Raw genomic sequence first — 24,615 nt, forward strand, 5'->3', positions numbered from 1 at the left:
CAAGTTTGAAATAATTTATTTTAGTAGCGAAGCCTTGTAAAGTTCTCTGCTAAACTGGGAGCCCAGAGTGGCACAGAGAGTAAGTAGACATGGGTATAAAATGCACGTAAGAAATTTTGTGCGCAAGACCCATAAAGGTCCAAGGCTATCGCAGCATAGTGTTGATGTCAACCTATAGAGCTATAGGCTGGCAAGTGCACTCAGTAGCCATTGCGGTTTTCTCGGGCCCACATCAGCTTGCTAGTTCGAGAGTCCTGTTGAGCCTGTCCTCCACACAAGTTGCCTCAGGTGATTCTTGGGTCAAAACCTCACCACTGGGGGCAAACCCCCAGCAGGTATTTGCCTACTTTGGACTGTTTAACCCAGCTACAGTCCACTGCGGGAGGTGTGTCAGATTTCGTGGGTTGGGAGACAGAATACATCTGTTCTAACTTTGAGTTGTTCTTTCAACCTCATTTACGTCCCATACTTCTCCCCATAAGCCCTCCCCCAAGCTCCTCCCTGCCAAAAAAAAAATATATAAATCAAATCTAAATTTTATGGTCTGCGTAGTAAGAACATCGTATCTTACCCCAGCAGATAAAACAGTGGCCTGGCACATTGTAAGTGCTTAATAAGTATTATTTTAAAAAAAACTCAAATTAAGAATTAACATTCTAACGAGTCCCAATCATTCACCTCAAATTTAGTGAGGTTAATCTTGGGTTAATTCTTTTTTCCATGGGAGTATCATCATCACTGTTTATTAGCCAACATTGCAATGCATTCTGATGCTGTATTAAGTGCTTGGGACTATTCTTGCAGAAATTGAATTAAAGATAGGGTCCATCGGGGGAGGACATCCAACTATGAATAATTTAACATTTTGTACATTTAACCTAGTGCAGCTCAGCAAGATTTCTCTAATCAGCCTGGAATCTCCCTCCCTCTTCCCATTTTCCCCAGTCCAATACATGGAAAATTCACCACCTCTCTATCACCCTGGGAGAGGAGCTGCAGAAGTGGCGGGAGGAGGGGAACGGGCCCAAGGCTCTGAATCCCATCTGGTCGCTGGGATCCTGATCTGTGGTCCATGTTTCAGTGTTTAGAACAGTGCTTGGCACGCAGTAAGCGCTTAACAAATGTCCTAATTACTATTCATACTCCACCCCGGCGGGGAACCTCAGCATCTCACTACTGGCCCATAAATCCACCATTCAAGATTTCAGTAGTTCAGCAAAAAGCATCAGGTGTTTCTTCCTCCTCCTATCCTACCAACTCAGAGAGTGTTCCCGCCAGTGCTACTTCCCGACTTCACCAAGAGGAAATATTATACCAGGGGTAGTAGGGGAGGAGTTTCCAGATCTGAGATCCACTAAGAGCTAGTCCAAATTAAGCCCTACCAAGGTAAGAGGATTGGCTTGTTCATACATAATGACCCCACCTTGGGGCACAGTGTAACTTATTAACATCGTCTGTTTTGACCCCAACTTTAGCTTCACATGGAAAAAATTGAGAATTTTAAAGCCTGCTGTCATGGTTTATTTGAGAGGCCAAGTAATTAGAGTTTAGATCAATAAAGGTCAAATTACTTTGTAGAGAAGTAGGTAATGGAAACGATACAGAGAAGAGAGAAAATGAGACGCAGTATGTGATCGATCATATTCTCAATTAATTAATACAGTTTCCATGCACTGGTATACTCTGAAACTTTAAATCATTCATTTTAAACTTGATTCCATAATAGTCAACTAAAAATATAAATTCATCAACACTTCCTTGTAGAAATACTAACATCCAAAGCACTAAAGTTAATGTCCAGAGATTATAACTTATTGTAAACGGCTACCAAGGAAAGGTCAGGAACTCAATATGATAGATCATCACTAAATTCATAAGCATTAGCATTTTTCTTCTTGCTGGATACTTTGGCTTTGATATGACACATATTGAATGAATCATCCAAGTTGCAGGCACCAAGCTAGATACATCTTAATGCAGACAGGTCGGCGACATGAACCCTAATGGTCCTTATCTTAATCTTGTTTAAAAGCATCTTAGATTTCTGAGTAATCTTTTTGCTTTCTGTTTTTCTCTTTTATAAGGTGCTATTGGTAGACTTGCTACTGATTTTACTGTATGTGCAGGGGGTGGTTTGTAGAATGATATATTCAGTTTGTGTTCCATTCGTTTAAAAGTTTTCTAAAAATAAGAATTATCATTTTTTTAGGGAAAGTGGCATTAAAGTTATCCACCAAGGCACCACTGTTTTATTATGAAAGTTCTGCATAGTTACACATTACAATGATAAATAGTGACCCTATCAAATGGGATGTTTAAAGAAAAAGGGCAGGCACCTTCATGAAAATAATAAGGATCCTGTCAGTACCTCCATATTTAAAATGCTTAAATGATAGTGTAGTGACTGTCCCACTGCAGATGTATATCATGAGTGTTCACTAGATGAGTACCAGGCTAAAGACGTTAAAGTTTTAAACATGAGGTAAGAATGAAATATGCATATGTATGTAAATAAGCCTAAGTGGTGTAAAGAAAAATGTACTTCCAAAATCTAAAAAAAAATTTCCAAAGCTATTAATTTGAGCATAGATGTGGGATTAGCCATAGTTCTTAATTGCCATGTAGGGTGTATAATTTTCCCCTAAACTCTGCCTCGTTATATTTAAATTTGAAATTGCATCCACAAATGTGCCATATTCTGTACAGCAAGAATCATTTCAGAACTCTAATCCTTCATCTTTGCATCCCCATGCCCACCCCGCTACACACACACACACACACACACACACACAAACTATCTTCGTCTTTATGTCAGCTTCCTGCTGGCATACCATCTTGTGTCTTTAAGCTTTAGCTAACTGATATCCTTTCTCCTAGGTAGCAGGGTTTTGGGACGACAGGGCTCATGAAAGATCTGGCAGTGTGGATAAGCTGCATCCACGGACTATCTCTTGTGCCTCATACTACCCCAAAGACAATACTGCTGAGTCGAGACCCACCGTGAAAGCCTTCTGGTCTCGTTTCTCAAAATGGGTTCTTTCACGGTTCCTCTGGGAGTTTTGAGAGTTAGAAGATACTTGGGGAGGTCAGGAGCTGAGGTAAATGGGCTAGTTAAAAAGGCTTATTGTGGTTTAGGGTGAGGCGAGGAGACGCTGTGAACACAAACAACCCCTGAGTGTAGTGCACAGATACAATGTTAAGAAAAACCGAGAGGGGTTTCTCAGGTTTTAGTCAGCTACCGAATGCTTGGGCCAGGCTATGTATTGTTCGAAGCCTCCTTAGTAATTGCTTCCTTCTGAAAAGGAGGAGATCGGAACCAGCTAAGCATTACTTTGAATTCTCTTGCATTCGATATGTACTTGAAGTGAATAAGAGCATCCAGTCCGTAGTGGCGGAACAGAGAAATCTCTAAATTCTTATTTTAATTTACTACTGATGGGCCAGTGATGGAAATGGCAGTGATTTACTCCGGGAACCTTGATTGTATTGCTGGGATGAATGATGTTCTTAATGATGGCCCCAGGAAGGTTTCCATAACTATGATCTCTTATTTTCTCTCCCTTTCCTCCTCTTACTCTCAGCTACTGCCTAAAGATAGATTAGTCTGTGTGGAGAAACAGTAGGGATTTGTCAATCATATTTATTGAGTGCTTACAATGTGCAGAGCACTGACCTAAGTGCTTGGGAGAGTACAGTACAACAGAGATGGTAGACGTGTTCCCTGCCCTCGAGGAGCTTACAGTCTAGACAGGAAGACAGGCATTAATATGAGTAATAAATTACAGCTATGTACTGGGAGAGATGAATTTCAAGTGCCCAAAGGGCACAGATCCAGGTGCAAGGAAGAGGGAATAGGGAAAGCGAAGGCTTAGTCGGGGAAGGATTCTTGGAGGAGATGTGATTTTAATAAGGCTTTGAAGGTGGAGAGAATGAAGGTCTGTCAGATATGAAGGGAGAGGGGGTTCCAGGCCAGAGGCAGGACGTGGGAAGGGGGTTGGCGGCGTGATAGACGAGACTGAAATAAAATGAGTGGGTTGGTGGGTTTTAGTAGCAAGTCAATGAGGTAAGATAGGAGGGAGCTAAATGATTGAGTACTTTAAAGCCAATGGTAAGAATTTCTGTTTGATGCAGAGGTGGATGGGCAACCACTGGAGGTTCTTGAGGAGCGGGGAAACATGGACAGAATGTTTTTGTAGAAAAATGATTTGGGCAGCAGAGTGAAGTATGGGTTGGAGTGGGGAGCTCAGCAAGGAGGCTGATGCAGTAATCAAGGCGGGATAGGGTAAGTGCTAGGATTAACATGTTAACAGTTCAGATGGAGAGGAAAGGGTGGAATTTACCAATGTTGTATGGGTAGAGTCCACAGGATTTGGTGACACTGAATACATGGGTTGAATGAGAGATGAGCTGAGGATAATGCTCAGATTACGGGCTTGTAAAACAGGGAGGATGATGGTGCTGTCTCCAGTGATGGGAAAATCATGGGGGTGGCAGGGTTTGGATGGGAAGATGAGGAGTTCTGTTTAAAGTATGTTAAATTTGGGATTTCAGCTGGACATCCAAGTAGAGATGTCCTGAAGACAGGAGGAAAGATGAGATTTCAGAGGGAGAGAAAGAACAGATGGAGGTGTAGATTTGGAAAATATCCCTGATATTTTATGGTTATTCTAACCATTTCAGCGATACTGTTAGACTTGCAGTTGTAATTGGTTCGATATTTTTATAGTCATGGTATGTACTGTTCAATATCTGCCCTCCCTCTCTCAGTAGATTGTAACTCCTCACAGTGACCATACCGATCGCTCCCCTCAGTGACCATTCATTGAGCCAGATTCTCTTGCCACTGCCTGGACTAATTTAAATCCGTCCTATAACAGCCAAGGCCAGTTTATGCTGGCACGAACGAAGAGCTTCCTTCCAACCACTCACCCATTTATCACACAAAGCCCAAAGTAGGCAGAGGCTACCTCTGGGGAGTACCTTTGGGAAAGAACACAGCCCTGGGAATCAAAGGACCTGCGTTCTCATCCCCGCTCTGCCAACTGCTGTGGGACCTCACTTAACTTCTCTGTTCTTCAGTTTCTCATCTGTAAAATAGGGATTAAATCTTCCTCCCTCCAGTTTAGACTGTGAGCCTTAGGTGGAACAGGGACTGTGTCCAACCCTAGCGCTTAGAGCAGTGCTCAGTACATAGTAAGCGTTTAACATATACCATAAAAACAAGAGGGAAATCACAGAACGTGAGCAAAACCCTCCTATTCTGGTTGCAGCTGCACAGCTGAGTGTGGAGCTCCTGAAATTAGTCACATTTTCCCCAGAGGTGAGCCTTGGTCCAAAGGGAGACTACAGAGTGAAGCATAAGGGTCTTCCATCCATGTGCTCCTGGATGTTACCCATTTCCTGAAAAGAAAGGAAGAACAGAGCCCATTAGCAGTAATAATACTTATTTAAGTCCTTGCTGCACATAGAGCACTGTATTAAGTGCTGGGAAAGAGTATGCGGGGGGGACAGTTAGACACGGATCTTGATCCTCTTGGGGCTCACAACCGATGAAATATTACTTCAGTAAATACTGTTCATTTCGAGGTCTGGATTTGGAAGCCATTACTAAGATGAAGAAGACATTTTCCGAGGGAATTATTGTGGTGTTGTATAGACCTTAAGAACAGATATGGTTTTCTATTCTGTGCTGTCGACAGAAGGATTTTTAACTTTTCAATTTTTGTAGTATTTGTTGAGCGCTAAATACATGGCAGGCACAGTACTAAGCGCTGGGGAAGATGCAAGCTAATCAGGTTGGACACAGTCCATGTCCCAAATGGGGCATCAACGTTTTAATCCCCATTTTACAGATAAGGTATCTGCGTCACAGAGAACTTCAGTCACTTGACCAAGGTCACACAGCAGACGAGTGGCAGAGCTGGGATTAGAACCTAGGTCCTTCTGACTCCCAAGCCTTTACTTTATCCAAAGGCCACACATAAAATTTGTCCATTAGGTAAGTCCAGTTTATATTTTGAAGGTGGACAAATTCAGTGAACCATAATGGACCAAAATCTATCTCTCTTCATTTTTCAACAAGCACAAATCAAAACTACTGAAGTCCCCATCATTCAAATGAAGACTGAGCATTGGTAGCTATACGGCCAATAAAGATCAAGTTGATGATGGGAGTATCCAGGAAAGAGCAACAGGTGACTTTGGTTCTGAGACTTCAGGATTGAAAATTTACTGGAGGAATTGATTTATAGGGTTGGTGGTTTCTGCAGTGCCATTCACACTCTCTCTTCTCTGGCATTTTCCTCCCGGGGCATGGAGCGTAACAATCAAATAGGCTGGCAGGGGTGCAGCTCATGATGACGCACGTGTAAAATTCTTTTATGAAGAAACCAAGATAGTTTAATCTTGAATGCCTTGCTCTCATTTAAAAATAAATGTGATTCCTCTTCCTCTTGGCCCTGCAGTATTTGCCTCTGGTGTTTTAGAGCTCGGTGGGCGAACCCTCGAATAACTAGGAGAAAGTTTGCAAACTTGTCCTTGTGGTTAGAAAGGTTTCCACTAAATCATTTTGCAAAGGAGACTTTCTGTCTGGTGCCAAAGTAGAGTCTTGGATCCTTTTATATATTCAATGGAGATTCTACTTGATTGCCTTTTACACCTTTGTGAGTTTGATGCATAAACCAGATCTCTTGATGGAAAGGTTTGCATCCCCTGCTGAATTTTAGATAATGAACAAAATGCAAACTCCTTCGTCTGCAATGTCTGGTCATGATTTCCATGGAAAAACTGTATGTTAAAAGTCTACTACTGGTAGTTCAGAATATTCATTTTATGTGGTCTCTGCATTATACTCAGTATAGAAAAGCATCTGGATTTCTGAATTGGGACCTGATACCTGTTTTTTTCCCCCAGGGGAATTAAATATTGTTGATTATCCCAGAACCAGTGTGGCACCAAGTGAATGCTAAACAGAATCTTGATGGGTTGAAAGTGCATATATATTTCATACATATATATGTATGAATTTGCATAAGGCATTGTTTAATGGCACTGATGGCAGTTGGATAGGTAACACTTAAGCATTTTTGACTTTTAGTGTAAATCTTCTGTTGGATTTATTCAGTTCATTTGTTGAACAGTAGTTTTTTGTTTTTTTCTGAGGTCTATTTTTAAAGTTCTTGAATGTGTGGTTTTAATGTTGTTGTTCAGTTGGAATTTTTGTGCTTGTTTAACAATAGTGAATCTAAAAGGGACCTACTGAAAGAGAAATATATTGGCATTTGGGGAATGACTTTCTGACAGAGTAGTGCCCAGGGAGTGGCAGTCTGCATCTTGTCATTCCCAGGAAGGGACAAAGTTAGTGGGGATGGGAGCTTTCCAGTTTTGTTTTCAAATTTAATGTTAATTCCCAGAGATTTTCACAGTGAACCACAACCCTGCAGGGACAACCCCTGCAGAGAAAGCAAGCAGCCTCACAGTCGATCAATCTATCAATCAATTCTCAAGAATTCACTTTAAATTTAGACAAAAGCCAAACTTGGCTTCCTCCCAAGTTCACTGTTCCCAGATGATATTGCAATGCCCGAGGAGCTAGAAATAACATGCCTATAGAGAACACATCGTATGGAGTTTTAAAAGATACTAATTTCGACGTTATCGGGATACGACTGTACCTAGTTGTATCGACTGCTAGAGTAACACTGGCATTGAGCAGTCAGAAGTGGAATGGTTCAGTGGGAATCAAAGCTTGGAACCATGTGACAAAGAGGCCGAGCTATAAAGAATGGCAGCTTGAAATGGAACAAATCACAGTTAGCACCCGGAAAGGACAGACTCTATTTCCTCAGTGCGAAAGCCCTGGAGGTCACACATTGTTGTTTATTAACCCTTCCTCCCCCTGCTGAGTGAGCACACTCGTGCTCTGTCTCTCACTCTCTCACACACACACAAACACACACACTCTCATAAAATTGAGACTAGGTTATTTAACAGATTTCTTTGGAGACTCCCACAAAGTGGGTGGTCAAGTGGGTCGATTGGGAGTCTTACGAGTCATATTATCTAGAGTTAAATTTTATTTAACCATAATTCTTTGGGAATTGGTATACATGTGACTGGCCTGTAACTAGAGCTACTTGGGTAGGTGCAATGATTATGGGACTGGCAGTGGTTTTTTATTATTTGTCCCAGAGCTTTTAGACTTTTTTTTTTACTTTCCTGAGAGGGAACTTGCTCCATTGAAAGAGTCCTTTGGGATCTTTCGTGTCCCCCCAAAACACCTCCAACAGGTAGAACAGACCTCATTTTAACCTCAGGCCAGCTCTCTTAAGAGGGTACCATCACATCTGTGTCAAGTACAAGTTTGATCCGGAAACTTAGCTTTTAGGTGTCTAATGCAGTGGAGAATATGCTCCCCACTGAGCTAAACCTGATACAGTAGGCGGAGTTAAGGATGCTGTTTCAACCGAAATGCTCAGACTTCTAGCTTTTGTCAGTTTAAGAAAACCCATAGCTTTGTTTCTGACATGCTTTATGCCTAAAGATAGCAAGGTTCACCAAACTTTCAGCATAGTTGTTTTTATGGGCAATAAAAAGCCATACTGCTTTAAAAAGTCTTCAATGCCGTTTCAAGGGAAAAGTGCTAAATACACCATCTATAGCTACATGTTAACCGTATTTTAAGAAACTGGCCCCTTCAGTTCAAGTGTGAACATATTTTTCAATGATTAGGAAGACAATCCTGAGATCTTCATGTTTCAAAATTTGACAGATTTTACCTGTGAAATAAATTATGCTAATAAGATTTCAGAAGATGGCAAGTCTATTAAAAGCATTAAGATTTGAGCACTGGCTGTTAAAATGAGTAAATGGCCATATTACAAAGTTAAACACATGCCAAAAAACATTTTCCAGAAGACTAGGATTGTAACAATACCATTAATGAGGGCAAAGAGGTCTTAATGCAATTTGCACATTCTAAAGTTTCAAAAAGAGGTTTTGAGTTAGTGCATTATTAATGTGCAGAACATCTGGAACTGTGTAAAAGCTACAGACATTGAGCTAGTGCAGGGTTCCCCTACTAGGTTGCATTTTGACTGATTTTTCTCCCCAGTGAGATGCTTGTTTCAAGTTTGAAACGGTAAAATGACAGTATCCAGATAGGATGTAAACATTCCAGAATGTCTTCATTTTGTGGGATGTGCATCCCCCCCGCCCCCCCAAAAAATCATAAGCCAGAAAAGGTTAAGGAGTCCAAGTGATACGAAAGCCAAACAGTAAATTTACTCGTTCATATCTTAGTTCAGAAGTGCAACTGCAGTGAGGTCTTCTGGTTCGTCTAAAACCAAACAAGCATTCTTTGCCCAGGTTATGAAGGCCCACTGTAAGTATAACACATTTTTAAAAGAAAGACTTTTCTGCAGTAAGGAAGAAGCCATTCACATTTTCACAACTGTGAGTAGTAGTAATAATAATAATGATAATAGTAACATGGTGTTTGTTCAGCACTTAATATGAGTCCAACACTCTTCTAAGTGCTGGGGTCCCTGTCCCACCTAGGGCTCACAGTCTTAATCTCCATTTTACAGATGAGGTCACTGAGGCCCAGAAAATTGAAGTGACTTGACCAAGATCACACAGCAGACAAGGGGCGGAGTCAGAATTAGAACCCAGATCCTTCTGACACCTGGGCTCTATCTACTAGGCCATAGGGGAAATGCAGCTATTTGGGCCTGTCTTTTCTGACCCTGAGCTTGCCTCGGACACCCTCAACGATTCCTGCCCGGTCGGCTCCAAGAGCAGCCCTCTCTCGGGATGGCGGGCTGCATACGGAGCAGATTTGGAATCGGGCAGGAGCTGCTGCAGGCAGAAGTGCAGCTGCTGTATTTGGCAGGTCTGACTGTATCGTGCCCACCCCGGTATATAGCTATGAGTTAACATCCCCAACCAGTGACCTGCTGGGAGTTGTCTGGAATGATTAGAAACCCTGAATCTAAAGTACCTATGGAAGAGTGGAGTGGTTGTTGCTTTTTTTATGGTATTCGTTAAGCACTTACTAGGTGCCAGGCACTGTACTAGCACTGGGATAGATATATACCAATCAGGTTGGACAGAGTTCACGTCCCACATGGGGCTCACAGTCTTAATCCCCATTGTACAGATGAGAGAGCTGAGGCACGGAGAAGCGAAGTGATGTCCCCGAGGTCACACAGCAGACAGATGGTGGAGCTGGAATTAGAACCCAGGTCCTTCTGATTCCCATGCCCGTGCTCTTCCACTAGGTTATGCCCTTTCTATTTGGCCAGAGAGATCGGGGCTGGAGAAATAGACTTGGGAATCATCTACATAGAGTTGGCAATTGAAGCCATAGGAGCGAATGAGTTCTCTAAGGGAGTGGGTATAGATGGAAAATAGATGGGGATCCAGAACTGAGCCTCGAGAGACCCCCCCCCTCCCACAAGCAAAGGGTGGGAGGCTGGGGAGGAACCCACAAAAGAGACTGAGAATGAGCGGCCAGAGAGATAGGAGGAGAACCAGGAGAGGACAGTGTCAGTGAAGCCGAGGTTGGATAACGCTTCCCGGGGAAGGGGATGGTCGACGGTGTCAAAGTCAGCAGAGAGTTTGAGGGCTCATCTGCCACTCTCAACTGGAGGTTTCTACCTTCGCCATGTGGGATATGTATAATGTATGGCAATGTCCAGGTCAAATGTAGTCCTTGGAAGGAATACTGTCCTGGGATTCCTGCATTTTACATCTGGCTCCACCTTCAATTCAGCAGGGACAGATCTAATTACTTATTTAACTTCCAGCAATGTGCCATGTCCAGGTGTAAATGCCATATAATGAGCAAATTCCTACCTTCGTTTCCCTTATTTTGTCTATCCCTGCCTGCCCATCTGTTTGTTGGGCCCCCTGCTCCTGCCGGAAGGGGATGAGTGTACCAAGTGGCTTAGTGGCTACGCAGCGTGGCTTAGTGGATAGAACACGGGGCTGGGAGACAGAAGAACGTAGGGGTGAACTTGAGATGAAGCTCCAAGATGTTCATGGTCATGGCTTCTAAGGTAGGAAGGCCATCCCCCATCTGTAATTTTTTTCACCATCCGCCTCCCCCTTTAGTCTGTAAGCCCCTTGTAGGCGGGGTTCATTTCTACAGACGCAATCGTATTGTACTCTTCCAAGCACTTAGGACAGTGCTCTGCACTCATTAGTTGATTCCCACCACCCCTCACCCTAGTTTTGGGATGGGGCTAAAGAGGCTCAGCCCCCTGAATCACAGCTCCATGTTAGTCTGCCACAAGCCTGATTTGACTACAAAAAGGAGGAGAAATTAGGGGAACTTAAGAACTGACAGAATTGGACTTTCTTTCTCACACTGAATTGAAGATGAGGGCAATAGAGGGAGACTAAAATGACTTGGCTAGAAAGTGAATCTCGGTATATATGGTAGTTAGGAAGTACCACGGCACTGATTTGGTTTTTAAAGAATCCGTTTTAAAACTTGCTGAGGGAGTACATCTAGGGTTTAATTAAGCAGTATCTCAGAATCAGTTTCTCAGAGAAGAGCCTACCAAACTGCTGTAAGTGAATGGCGTTCTGAACAGATTTAGCAAGAGAACTAGCAGAGTTTGATACCTCATTTAGGGAAAACAATATAGATAATCCATGATGAGTGGTTTTTTGTACCAAAGAAATAGTATTCCTAGTCCCTGATCAGATTCCTGGATAAATATCTTCAGGAAAGGCAAAACTGTGTTTAAAAATTGGACTTAATTGCTTTTCAATGACTAGAGTAGATTTTTTTCTTGATAAAGTAAATCTTTTTTTAATCTAAATTGCTACTTTTACTGTAGAAGGGCTATATTAGCTATGTTATTCTATAGGCTTTGGCATGCAAACCATTTTGTTTTTCATTAATGTTGCCACTATTCTGATTTTTCCATTATTTAATGGGGTTTTTGAAAAATTGATGGTATGTTGGTACCAGAGAGACATTCTGGAGGCTTTAGTGTTGATTTATGGTGCATGGAGCACAGTTCAGTGCTTCAGTTTTCTGCTGGCGAGTGGCACTTTGTCATTGTCCCTAAAGAAAAACCATACCAGTGAAATCCCTAATGTTTCTCCAAAGTCGAGTGATGCATACTCTTTCTTCCAAAATGTCAATGAATTATTCACATTTTGTTGTTCCCACTGCAATCATAATCTTGTTCATAATACAGTATTGCATTTTGATCCTATGCAGTGTTTAGTTTAATTTGGTACTTGTGTGGTGTGCACCCTTCACCCAGTTACGTGGGATGTTGTTTCTTTTTTAATAAGTACACTGTATTAAGGTTGGTGTTGCCAGTATAAGTTTAATAGTGAAGCACTGTGATGCAGGCAGATTTCTTTCCTGTAACTCTGACTGGAAGGAACAAGAAAGAGCTGAGATAATATCGCTTAGAACCTGGGTTCTAATCCCAGCTCCGCCACTCTGCTGTGTGACCGTAGGTAAGTTACTTACTTCCCTGTGCCTCAGTTCCTTCATCTGTAAAATGGGGTTTACTATTGTGAGCCCTATGTGGGACATGGACCGTGTCCAACCTGATTACCTTGTATCTACCTCGATGCTTAGATAGTGTCTGGCACATAGTAAGCGCTCAACAAACACCATCAAAAAATACTGCTTACCAAGACTTTTCCTTGCAGAAAGTGGTCAGAGTTTATAGTAGGGGAAAAAAATCAGCTTATAAACGAACCCTGAAACACACAGAGAGGTACCAAACTCACCCAAGCATTGGCTGCGATTTCCTGGCCAATTCCTCCCGCAGGTGCAAACATCTCACTCTGCCAACCTCCACAACTGGCCAAAGTGATTTCCTGTGTAGTGGAATAAGGGAAAGGGGAGCCATCACCCCAGTGGAATCGCCACGGTGGAGGTGAAGCAATTAGTTTCATTGCCCCCCCAGCTTTTTTGGATGGGGAAGACCAATCTCACCTCCTCACCCGTGCATTCCTCGGAGCCTTCTGGGGGCCCCGCCAGGAGCGGGCGGGCCAGGTTGACAGCAGCCCAGCAGAAGAGGCCTGCGGGTGTTCCGGGAAGGAGGAAAGAAGTCTCTTTGGCAGCACCGGTCTAATGACTCCTCTCATTCCCTGCTCAGCTGGGGAGTCTCAAGGCTATCTGACTGGATCCGAACTTAATAATAATAACGATGATGATGGTCTTTGTTAAGCGCTTACTGTGTGCCAAGCGCTGTTCTAAGCACTGGGGTAGATACAGGGCAATCAGGTTGCCCCACGTGGGGCTCACAGGCCTAATCCCCATTTTACAGATGAGGTAACTGTGGCACAGAGAAGTTGAGAGAGAAAACAAAATACACAAAAGAAACTTTATTAGATGCAGTTGTATAGGAAACCGTATTTGCTTTTGTAATGGTAATAGCATTTTTTAATCACTTAGTGTGCAGAGCACACAGAGCGAGAATACCCAGGTGGGAATTAGACGGGGTCCCCCAAGGGACTCACAATCCAAGAATTTTTGTCATTCAGAAAGAGAAATGGGGAGGAAGTTTTAGTTTGGGTGGAATAGCCTTGAAGATGATGCTTGAAGAAGAGGATGTTTTAATTGTGGTTCTAGACAGTTACAGCACTTACGTACATATCTTTAAATTATATAGTATAAATCATTCAAATTAATCTGTCTCCCCCTCTAGACTGTAAGCTTGTGCCTGCTAATTCTGTTGTACAGCGCTAAGTACTTTGTACAGTGTTTTGCACACAGTAAGCGCTCAATAAATACGACTGAATGACATGTACTATCCCAAGCACTTAGAACAATGCTCTGCATATAGTAAGTGCTCAATAAATACATTGATTGATGGATTGTATTGAAGCACGCTAAAAAATCAGATGCATCTGAGACTCTATGTAATTAAAAAAAACTGTTCATTTTCCTTCCATGTATATATAGAGGCTGCCGCGTAGTTGTGAGAAGATACGATTGCACCAAGAACTTTGTCTTTGTCTTGAAGTTTCCATTTTAATGTTTATACTCCTCATCAATAGTACTTGTTGAGAGCATTGTTGAGTATGCATTGACTTTTTCTGAGTACTTGAGGCAAAATGTGTTTCTAAAACATTTTTGGAATGAGTCAATCATTAATATTTATCGAGCGCTTACTGTTTTCAGAGCACTGTACTAAGCATATGGGAGAGTACAGTATAAGAGTTATAGACACTCTCCCTGCCCACAATGAGCATACTATTTTACAAACATATATTACATGGGCCTGTGATCATGCACTTATAAACCATTTTTTTCTGGATTTAATAATTTTCTTGGAAGATGTAGTGAAGAATTGAGAACAATTCATAGTCAGATGTGGATCGTGTCTAATTGTTTACACTTTATAACTGTTGTTCAGAGCATGAGTGTGTGAAAACAGCATGGCAGAGTGGATAGAGCCCAGGCCTGGGAATCAGAAGGTCATGGGTTTTAATCCTGGCTCCACCACTTGTCTGCTGTGTGACCTTGGGCAAGTCACTTCACTTCTCTGTACCTCAGTTACCTCATCTGTAAAATAAGGATTGAGACAGTGTGCCCCATATGGAACAGGAACCATGTCTAACCCAATTTGCTTGTATTCACCCCAGCACTTAGTACAGTGCCTGGCACATAGTAAGCACATAACAAATGCCACAACTATCATTATTATATTTTCTGTATAGCTTTCCAAGCCAATGTATGTGATTTAAAGGTGATGTGCCATATAGTTGCCCTAAATTTACATATGTCAGGAGAAAAACTGAACAGTTTTTCTTTGACTCTTGACTCCATCAGAAGTGCAAGATGATCTTAGTAGAAGGAAAAAAAAGCAAACCACTGGGGAGAAAAAAATGATAGAATGGATTTTTTTTTAATGGTATTTGTTAAGCACTAACTATATACCAAGCACTTTAAGAGCTGGGGTGGATACAACAAATCTGTTTCCTCATCTGTAAAAATGGGGATTCAAGCCTGTTCTCACTCTCCCTTAGCTTGTGAGCCTGATGAGGGGCATGGAGTGTATCTGACAGCACTTGGTACCGTGCTTGGCCCATAGTAAGGGTCTGAAAGTATTATGATGATGATGATGTTGATGATTAAATTGTCTCCCAAGGAGCAGTCAAGATTATTTTGATTCAAACTGCTCAAGGCATTAAATACCTGGTTGGTGCTCTCCACGATGCTGATAAAATGAATTCTAATAAAATCCTGCTTTGTGAAATGCAGACAAATTTTAAAGCAAGGATGAAAAATGTTAGGGTGCCAAGTCTTAAGGGATCGAAAGCAGAGTCCCACAAAACCTCAGACTTGTATACGTCACTAAAGAAACCCTATGGTCCCATACATATCACTTTATCATAGCGAATAAGAGAGAGGGTAGAGGAAGCTTACTTCTAGGCTCTCAGGAGCCTTTGACAGTTCTTTGTAATTAATAGCCCTGCAACTGAAGGTTATATAATTACTTGATTTGCAGCAAAATGAATCGTGCAGGGTAGGGATGGCTGGAATGTACATCTATTTCTTTCTGATCACTCTTTCAGTATGTGGGTTTTTTTTTTATATAGTAAAGTGGAGCAGATAGAATTTGGGTAAAGATAGATCAAAGAAAGTAATATAACAATTTTAGTACCTGCCCTAGATCTTTAGGTTTGGAAATGAATGAAGCTGTAGGAATAATAAGCATTATTATTAATAATTACAATGGGCAGGGAACATTTCTATCAATTCTGTTATATTGTAGTCTCCCAAGTGCTTAATACAGTGTTCTGCACACAGTAATCAATAAATATGATTGATAACTATAAGCTGGATTTATTCAAGTGGAATTTCTGGAACATGATTTCAAGACCCTTTCTTCATGGAGGAGAGAGGTTGCTTCCAGGGGTGACGGAAGCCAGGCTTTCATTTGAGATCTCCAGTGGATAAAAGTTTCAACCCAAAAAGCAAATCTATGTACGCAGCAATTGGAAAATGTGGTAAAGTAACTCGAAATCAAAATACGTAGTATCTAGTATAGGTTTCCTTTCCCAACAACTTGGTTAAGTTTCTCAAAGTATCCATAATACTTGGCAATACCAGAGGGTTGGGGACTTCTCACCTTCATGATGGGTGAGATTCAGGGACATCTGTGGACAACATATAAAAAGGCAATCAAAACCTTTTTCAAGATAAAACCTTGCTGAGGTTTGCATTGTGACTTAAGTTTTTGGCAAAAATCAGTTTGAAACAGTTACCGTTGGGTAATTGCTAGTAAACTATCAATACTGTGGCAGAGAAGCACAGTGCAATCCCACATGCATCAGCCTTTTAATGATAGTGCTGTCCACAGCTGAGGTAAACCTAGGTGATTCAAAACTATATATTGTGAGAGCCAGCATGGGGTTCTGAAAATTGAGGCTGGATCCTCAGAACCACAGTTGGTGAAAGCCATATCAGTCAGTCAGGCGTATTTATTGAGCGCTTACTGCACGCAGAGCACTGTACTAGGCAAGGGAAACATATACATTTAAAAAAATGCTCTGTGGAGTAGCCTTTAAAAAAAAAAGCGATTTTACAAGTCTCAGATTAATAGGTGCCCATTTCACCCTGAGAATTATATGACGAGAAACACACGCACACACACAAAACAGAGGTAGCATAATCCTAAACACGTTATCGGAACAAGCGTCCTGTTTCATATCATCCGACCTTCTCTTGAATAATATATGAAGGCAAGAAAATTATATATATTTTTTCCAAACCACAGCCTAGCCACCAAGGCCTTGGATAAGGAGCATATAATTACTATGCTTTAAAAAAAATTGCAGCAAACAATCATCACTGATAATCGGAACTACATTCTTTGAGCCTGGATTGCCTAGAGCCGCTTGTTTAAGACAGGAGCTTTGAGAAGAGTAAGAGCAGATGTGAAAAATGATGGAAAAAAGGCAAAATGAAGAAAAAAATCATTTTCCCCATTAAAGACTCTGTTTTAAAGGTCGTGTGTGGTTGAAATATGTGGGTTTTGTCTATGTGGGTTTAGGGTTCAGACCAAGTGAAGAGTAGGCTCAGAGATGTTAGATGGAGCAACCACAGTTTATTCTGTCAGTAACTATGATGAGCTACTGAGGGATTCATGGGCTAGCAACAAGTGAAATCTTTTCCTCTGTCCCAACCGCTGTTGGAATAGAAATATCCTTTCAGGTATCTCTTGCCCGTCTCGCCGTATTCATCACGCAATCATCTCATAAGGCCAAAAACAGCTGCAAAAGGGATCCTCCTTACCAACCTTTTTTTTTTTTGTTAATTACATCACTGGTCTCTTCCAAGTCTTCTTCTCGCTACCAGATCAGGGGTGGAAATCTAGCCTGATAATTGATTCTCTGGCCACTGGAACTGATCCAGACTGCCATCTGATAGGCCTAAGGCTCCCCGCTGTTTCCTGCAGCTCCAGAGCTGCTGACTGGCACCACCACAGACCCAGAGACAGTTAAAATTGATTAATCAATGGACGGTATTTATCGATCATTTAAATATTGAGCACTTGGGAGAGCACAGTACAACAGAATTAGGGACCCATTCCTGCCCATAATGAGTTTATGGTCTACAGTTACAATTATAGCTACAATGCTACAATGGCTGTAGAACTGCCTTCCATCGTTCATTGTCATATTTATTGAACGCTTCCTGTGTGCAGAGCACTCTACTAGGCGCTTGGCTGCATCTGCTATCTAAGACTCCCTTTCAACTTCCAAAAAAGTACTGATAATTAGAGGTAGTTTCCAATGCATTTTGTGTAGCTCTGATCTCCTTCCACCACCCAGCCTGCAAATTCCACTCCTTTAGCGACAGCTTACTCACTGTGCGCTGATCCATTAAAACATAGAAGAGCCCATTCCACAATCCACTGGAGCAATTGACAATTTTCCCCCTTTTCAGAAGTTTGATTCAGACTATAGAACTTCTGTTTGACCCTTCTAACTCATTTCCAGCATGTTAAAAGGCTTTTTTTTGAAGCGATGCTTATTCTAAAAGAAAATTCTAGGAGCAAGTGTATGAACACAGAGTAGAAAAAGCTCTTAGATCAATGTTTGTCCCTTGAGAATCCCTGACTTTTTGCAAACAACCATGTCCATTCTGTTCTGTTTACTAAGGAGAGCCTAGAGGCTGATTTTTCCCATGCCAATTTACAGTGAAGTTCTTTACAATCCTTTTTTTATGGTATTTAAGTGCATACTAAGTGTCAAGCACTTTTGTAAATGCTGGGATGGATACAAGTTAATCAGGTTGGACACAGTCCCTGTCTCAACTGGGACTCACAATCTAAGTAGGAGGGAGAACAGGTATTGAACCCCCATTTTACAGTTGAAGAAACTGAGGTACAGAGAAGTTTAAGTGACTTGCCCCAAGTCACCCAGCAGGAAAGTGGTGGAGCTGGGATTAGAATCCAGGTCCTCTTACAACTAGGTCCGTGCTGTTTCCATTAGGTCTTGCTGCTTCCCAGTGTAATAAATTCAACCAAATGTGTTCCATTGATTTTCGAGAGGCTTATTTTATAAGCAAATGTTATGAAGGTGCTGAGGAAATAACAATTCTGCAAATCATGATTAATTTCTCCTCCTTGGGGATTTTTTTAATGGAACAGGTACATACTATGTGCCAGGCGTTGTACTAAGCCCTGGGGTAGATACAAGCTAATCAGGTTGGACACGGTCCCTGTGCCACTCGGAACTCACAGTCAAAGTCGGAAGGAGGAGGATTTAATTCCCACTTTACAGATGAGGTAACTGAGGCACAGAAAGGTTAAGTGATTTACCCAGGTCACCCAGCAGACAGGTAGCAGAACCAGGATTAGAACACCCGGGCCTGTGCTCTTTCCATTGAGCCACACTGATTCGCAATTTTTGGTGGTTTTTAGCCTTTAAACTTATTCTCATTTTGTATTGGCTGGTCCTCATTGCGTACAGATCCTTGACACGTAACTAAAATACGTTTCACTTTAAATCATAACTAGAAAATGCTACTTTGTGTAATTTCTCTTCTGTTTCTGCTTCTAAAATTGATGATGAAAAATGATCTTTGCTTTTCAGTTCTTATTCTGTGTTTGTGTGCCAAATGTCACCGCATTGTGACTAGGAGACTTTATATAGCGATTTTCTAGTTGGCAATCTGTAAGAGTAATGAATCAGTTCCATTCTCCTTCCCTCTGCAAGTAATAACAAATTAGGGGTACTTGCTATCGGTATTTGGTTTTAGTAGTTATAATGGCATCTGTCATTCCAGTTGTTTGTCTTAGGTCTGAATTTAATTCACTTTTGATGAAAAAACTTTAGAGCTGAGCAATTTGATTTTTCAGTCTTCATAACTGAACTCATCTTCCCACCCAAACCCTGTGCTTCCCGTCTTTCCCATCGCGGTAATAATAATGATGGTATTTGTTAAGCGCTTACTATGTGCCGAGCACTGTTCTCGGTACCTCGGTAGGCAACGCCACTATCCTCCCTACCTCACAAGCCCATAACCTTGGTGTCCCCCCAACTCATCTCTCTCATTCCACCCACACATTCAGTCTGTCACCAAATCCTGTCTGTTCCACCTCCACAACACTGCTAAAATCCACCCTTTCCTCTCCATCCAAACTGCTACCATGCTGATCCAAGCACTTATCCTATCCCACCTTAACTACCGCATCTACTCCCTCTCTGACCGTCCGGCCTCCTGTCTCTCCCCCCCTCCTATCCCTACTTCACTCCGCTGCACGAATCATTTATGAACAGAAACATTCAGTTCATGTCGCCCCACTCTTCCAGAACCTCTGCATCAAAGACAAACACCTTACCAAATTGGATTTAAAGGACTCAATCAGATCTCCCTACCACACCTCACTAATCTCCCTACTACAGCCCAGCCCACACAATCCACACCTCTTGCATCAGTTTACTCACTGTTCCCCGATCTCATCTACCTAGCCGCCGACTCCTTTCCCACCTCATCCCTCCATCCCTGTACTCCCTATAGAGTACATATATATACAAATATATAGTACAAATATACTCTCTTTATTTATAGTTATGTGTATATGTGTATAAGGCCACATTGAAGACCTGGCCTAGTGGATAGAGCATGGCCCTGGGAGTCAGAATGACCTGGTTTCTAATCCCAGCTCCACGCTTATCTGCTGTGACCACAGGCAAGTCACTTCACTCTCAGTACCTCAGTTACCTCATCTGTAAAATGGGGATTAAGACTGTGAACCCCCTGTGGGAAAGGGACTGTGTCCAACCCGATTTGCTTGTATCCACCCCAGCGCTTAGTCCAGTGCCTGGCACATAGTAAGCATTTAACAGATACCACAGTTATTATTATTAGGTCCTTCTGACTCCCAAGCCCGTGCTGCGTTCACTAGACTATGCTCCTTCTCAGTTAAAAGGGCCTGCTGCTGCTAGTCCAGTATTAGGGCTGGGGCAGGCTCCAAAGAGAGCAATTTGCATAGCCAGAGGCAAAGAACTGAAACATTAGCTGTCAGGGAGAGGAGGATCTGGAGTGGGTTCATTACAGGCAAAAAAGCCAGTATTCAAACCATAAGAATTTATTACACCATGGAGTTGTTTGAAAACATATGACTCTATTTCCATAAATGATTTAATACCTTTCCTCCATTCCCTGAATCTTTATGTCATTTGAATTTATCTATATGTTTCCATTTTGGTGATTGAAACTTTGACTGGGCACCTTTTGTTAGGAAATAGATCCTGGATGTATCTTGGTTCAGTCTACGCTATTCATTAAGTACCAACTATTTTCCGAGTATCCAACTAGATACTAAGAATAAAGGAGAAGGCCGGTTGCCGTTCTTATGGAGTTTATCATCTCTGATGAAGAGGATAGGACAAATACAGTTGGATCTTTAAGGATCTTTAAATATACAAACCTCAGAAAATATAAACAGAGAGAATTGGATTGGGTTATGTAACACTGTCTTTGTCCAGGGACTGCATTAAAGATGGGACTCCATTGCACTGCAGATCCATGCTTTACTGTCACAACCACAGTCTCTCTCAGGAAATAAATACACAGTTGAACTCATCTCTCTTAGGTCGACACAACTCCAACCTGCCCAGTGCCAGCTTTAGCTCCCATAACCGAACATTACCCTAACAGCGACTGCCACAGAGTTTTACCCTAGGATTGATAGTCATAAACGAAATGGAAGCTTCAGCGGCAGTGAGTGCTGGCCATGGAGGAGGTGGCTTTCTCAAGTCAGTCAGTTGGTGGTATTTATTGAGCTCTTACTATGTGCAGAGCACTGTACTAAGCTCACCTATCTGGTGATCCATGCTAGGTGGAACATGGGGTATCCCAGACCAGTAAGTTTCAATAAAAATTTGGTGGTCCCATGTTACACCGAGCACTAATAATAATTGTTGAATTTAAGTGCTTACTGTGTGCAGGCACTGAATTAAGCGCTGGGATGGATATAAGCAAATCGGGTTGGACACAGTCCCTGTCCCACATGGGGCTCACAGTCTCAATCCCCATTTTACAGATGAGGTAACTGAGGTACAGAGAAGTGAAGTGAAGTGACTTGCCCAGGGTCACATAGACAAGTGGTGGAGCCGGGATTAGAACCCTGGTCCTTCTGACTCCCAGGCCCGTGCTCTATCCACTAGGCCATGCTGCTTCTCTGTGCCACACTGTATTTTATCCAAACATTCAAGTGCTAAGAGTAAACACTAATTGGCGTCAGGCAGGTTTGTCTGGGAAGGCTTTGTGAAAATGGTAATCTACATAAACTCTGTTGGAATAGCACCAGCTTTCCCGGAGTTCGATACCCACCAGAAATGCATAGAGAAAAGTAACTTCCTTGTTCTAAACCACATTTTTCCATTTTTCCACCGTAGTTGTTGGACAAATTAAAAGAACGTTGGCTACACACTGGTTTATGGCAAAATTTGGAGTTGGTTAAGACCGTCATTGCAGAACCTCAAGGAGGAGAAAAAACTGACTTTGATGAATTGCTGCAGGTATATTATGATGCAATCAAGTTCAAAGGAGAGAAAGGTAATTGGAAGCTAATGTCGCAACTGTGAATTATAATATTAAGTATAGAGCATTTAATCAAAATTAAAATATGCTTTGTTTTCTCTCTATGGATGTAATCCTGGGGACTCCTTCAATAGATTGTAAGCCACTACAGAGCTGGGACCACATCTATCAGCTGTTGTATTGTCCCAAGTGCTTAGTACAGTGCTTTGCACCCAGTAAGCGCTCAATAAATTCCATTGCTTGATTGATTATCTAGAGTGTGTAATATATTTGAATGCATTTAATTTAATAGAAAGATTGAACTGAACTTGTTGGTCCCTAGTGAAGACTGAGTAATGTGGAAAAATCCTCCCAGGTATTATGAAGGCTACTGTCATTGTATTTAACCCTGAAGAACAGCCTTTAGTATTCTTTTATTGCATTGCCTTCTGATGGTGATGATGATGACATTTGTTAAATGCTTACTATGTGTCAAGCACTGTTTTCTAAGCGCTTACTATTTGTCAAGTACTGTTCTAAGCGCTGGGGTAGATACAAGGTAAGCAGGTTGGACACAGTCCTTGTTCCTTATGGGGCTCACAGTCTTAATCCCCATTTTACAGATGAAGTAACTGAGGCCCGAGGTCACACGGCAGACAAGCAGAGCAACCGGGATTAGGACCCGGGTCCTTCCGACTCCCAGGACTGTGCTTTATCCACTAGGCCGTGCTGCTTCTCATAGGTAGAAAAGGCTCTAGGTTCCTTAACCAAGGGGTATGAGTGTGATCAACTCATCCATTAAGTATTCTTTTCTGAAATGCCTGAAGAATCGGAGATGCCATGAAAACCTCCGGGGCAGGGCTGCCAGGGAGATCTGAGGTCCACATGGGGGATTCTTCTTTCTTTCCTTTCTTTTCCCTGTCCTCTGCTTCCTCTGTTCCAAATCTCATGCTGGCACAGAGCAGGACATCCCTGGTTGCCCCTTCTGCACGGTTGAATGCCCAAAGGAGCTTCTGAACTCCATACCTGGGTAGAAAGGGGAGTAAGGGGTGATATATTCACCCATCCCCTGTTCCAAATTCCCTCCCAGTCTTCCTCCCCTTAGCCACAGGGGGTTTTGATTTTATAACATCATGATATCCATCATGTTTCAGAGCAGATGAGTCCCGGTGTTGTGAAAAATTTTGAGGTTACCCTAAACCATGTTAAGATAATTCAGACGTTGGCCCGTAATTGTCTTCTGAAAAGAATGTTTTGTTCTAGTTAAATATCTGTGAAAAACTTTCACTTTGTAATCTGAAACTTAAAGCAATATCAGTATAATATGTTACAATATTATATATTACTACACACTCCATGGCTGCTCTAAACTTTGCTTCACACTAAATTATATGCGGAGAATTGGAAATCTAATGTGTATTACTTTGAATAACTGCTTGTTCTGTTTTGTATTAAGATGGAGCCCTCCTTGTAGCAGTTTGCCGGGGAAAAGTGAGCGAAGGTCTGGACTTCTCAGATGATAATGCCCGGGCAGTCATAACTATAGGAATCCCATTTCCAAATGTGAAAGACCTTCAGGTAGGAAATTTTTCTTACAAAGCAATTTTTTCCTCCATTGTACTCTCCCAGGGGCTTAGAACAGTGGCTTCCAGGTAGCAGCTGCTCCATAAATACCATTGGTTTATTGATTGTAGATTCTAGAAAAAAAATCTGATTTTGCTGAAAATTGTTTACTAATAAGGGACTAGAATTAAGAAGCCTGAAATACTGAAGTAAGGTAGGAAAAGCAGGCTATTGTTGGATGTTTTTCTAAGCATGTTGCCACATGTTCAGCTTCCCTTGCAATACAGATCTCCATGGAAAGCGCTGAAAGATTGCCTCTCATCTTGTGGCTAAGAGCTGGGACTTGATGTGCAATTTACTATTTCAGGATTACTGTATTTGCAGAGAATCTAGCATTCGGTGTATCTTTGTGATATTTTTTTTAACGGGATCTGCTAATCACTTACTAGTGCCAGGCACTGTACTAAGAGCTGGGGTAGATACAAGGCAATCAGATTGGACACAGTCCATGTTCTATAAGGGGCTCTTAATCCCCATTTTACAGATTAGGGAACTGAGGCACCGAGAAATGAAGTGACTTGCTTGAGGTCGTACAGCAGACAAGTGGTGTAAACTTGTTCCGGGTAGGGAAAGTGTTTGCTAATTCTGTTGTATTGTACTCTCCCAAGTGCTTAGTATAGTGCACAGAGGCACACAGTGAACACTCAGTAAATAACATTGAATCGTTGACTGAGCCGCTATTAGAACCCAGGTCTTTCTGACTCCAGGGTCTGTGCCCTATCCACTAGGCTATGCTACTTTTCAATACTAAAGTTTTCCAATAAATGAGGGATAAGAAGATGCAACAGATGTTATGGATCCAAGGCTTCATATTATAGACCTAAGATATATGTATTTTTGTTACATAGGTATGACCACAATATACGCCTATATACTTAAAAGGGAAAAAAAGATGGGCACCTCGATAACCCGTGTTGCAGTTCTGGTTTTGCAGTTGTGGCCGCAGGATTTTTTGTGATACTCCTCAA

General features: G+C 41.9%; 1 protein-coding gene across 2 annotated transcripts in view; it reads left to right on the plus strand.

Moving 5' to 3' along the window:
- The window catches only part of BRIP1 (BRCA1 interacting protein C-terminal helicase 1), a 113,467-nt gene that overhangs the window by 59,340 nt on the left and 29,512 nt on the right, over positions 1 to 24,615 (plus strand). For both annotated transcript variants that reach the window (XR_003765703.1, XM_029082166.2), the window contains exons 15-16: positions 21,901 to 22,060; positions 23,481 to 23,602. Coding sequence is in view for 1 of the 2 variants with exons in the window: in XM_029082166.2 (XP_028937999.1) it covers positions 21,901 to 22,060; positions 23,481 to 23,602 (282 nt within the window). In the remaining variant the exon portion in view is untranslated. The remainder of the gene's footprint in view (positions 1 to 21,900; positions 22,061 to 23,480; positions 23,603 to 24,615) is intronic.

The sequence above is a fragment of the Ornithorhynchus anatinus genome, chromosome 17, assembly GCF_004115215.2.
Source record: "Ornithorhynchus anatinus isolate Pmale09 chromosome 17, mOrnAna1.pri.v4, whole genome shotgun sequence".
Taxonomy (NCBI): Eukaryota; Metazoa; Chordata; class Mammalia; order Monotremata; family Ornithorhynchidae; genus Ornithorhynchus; species Ornithorhynchus anatinus.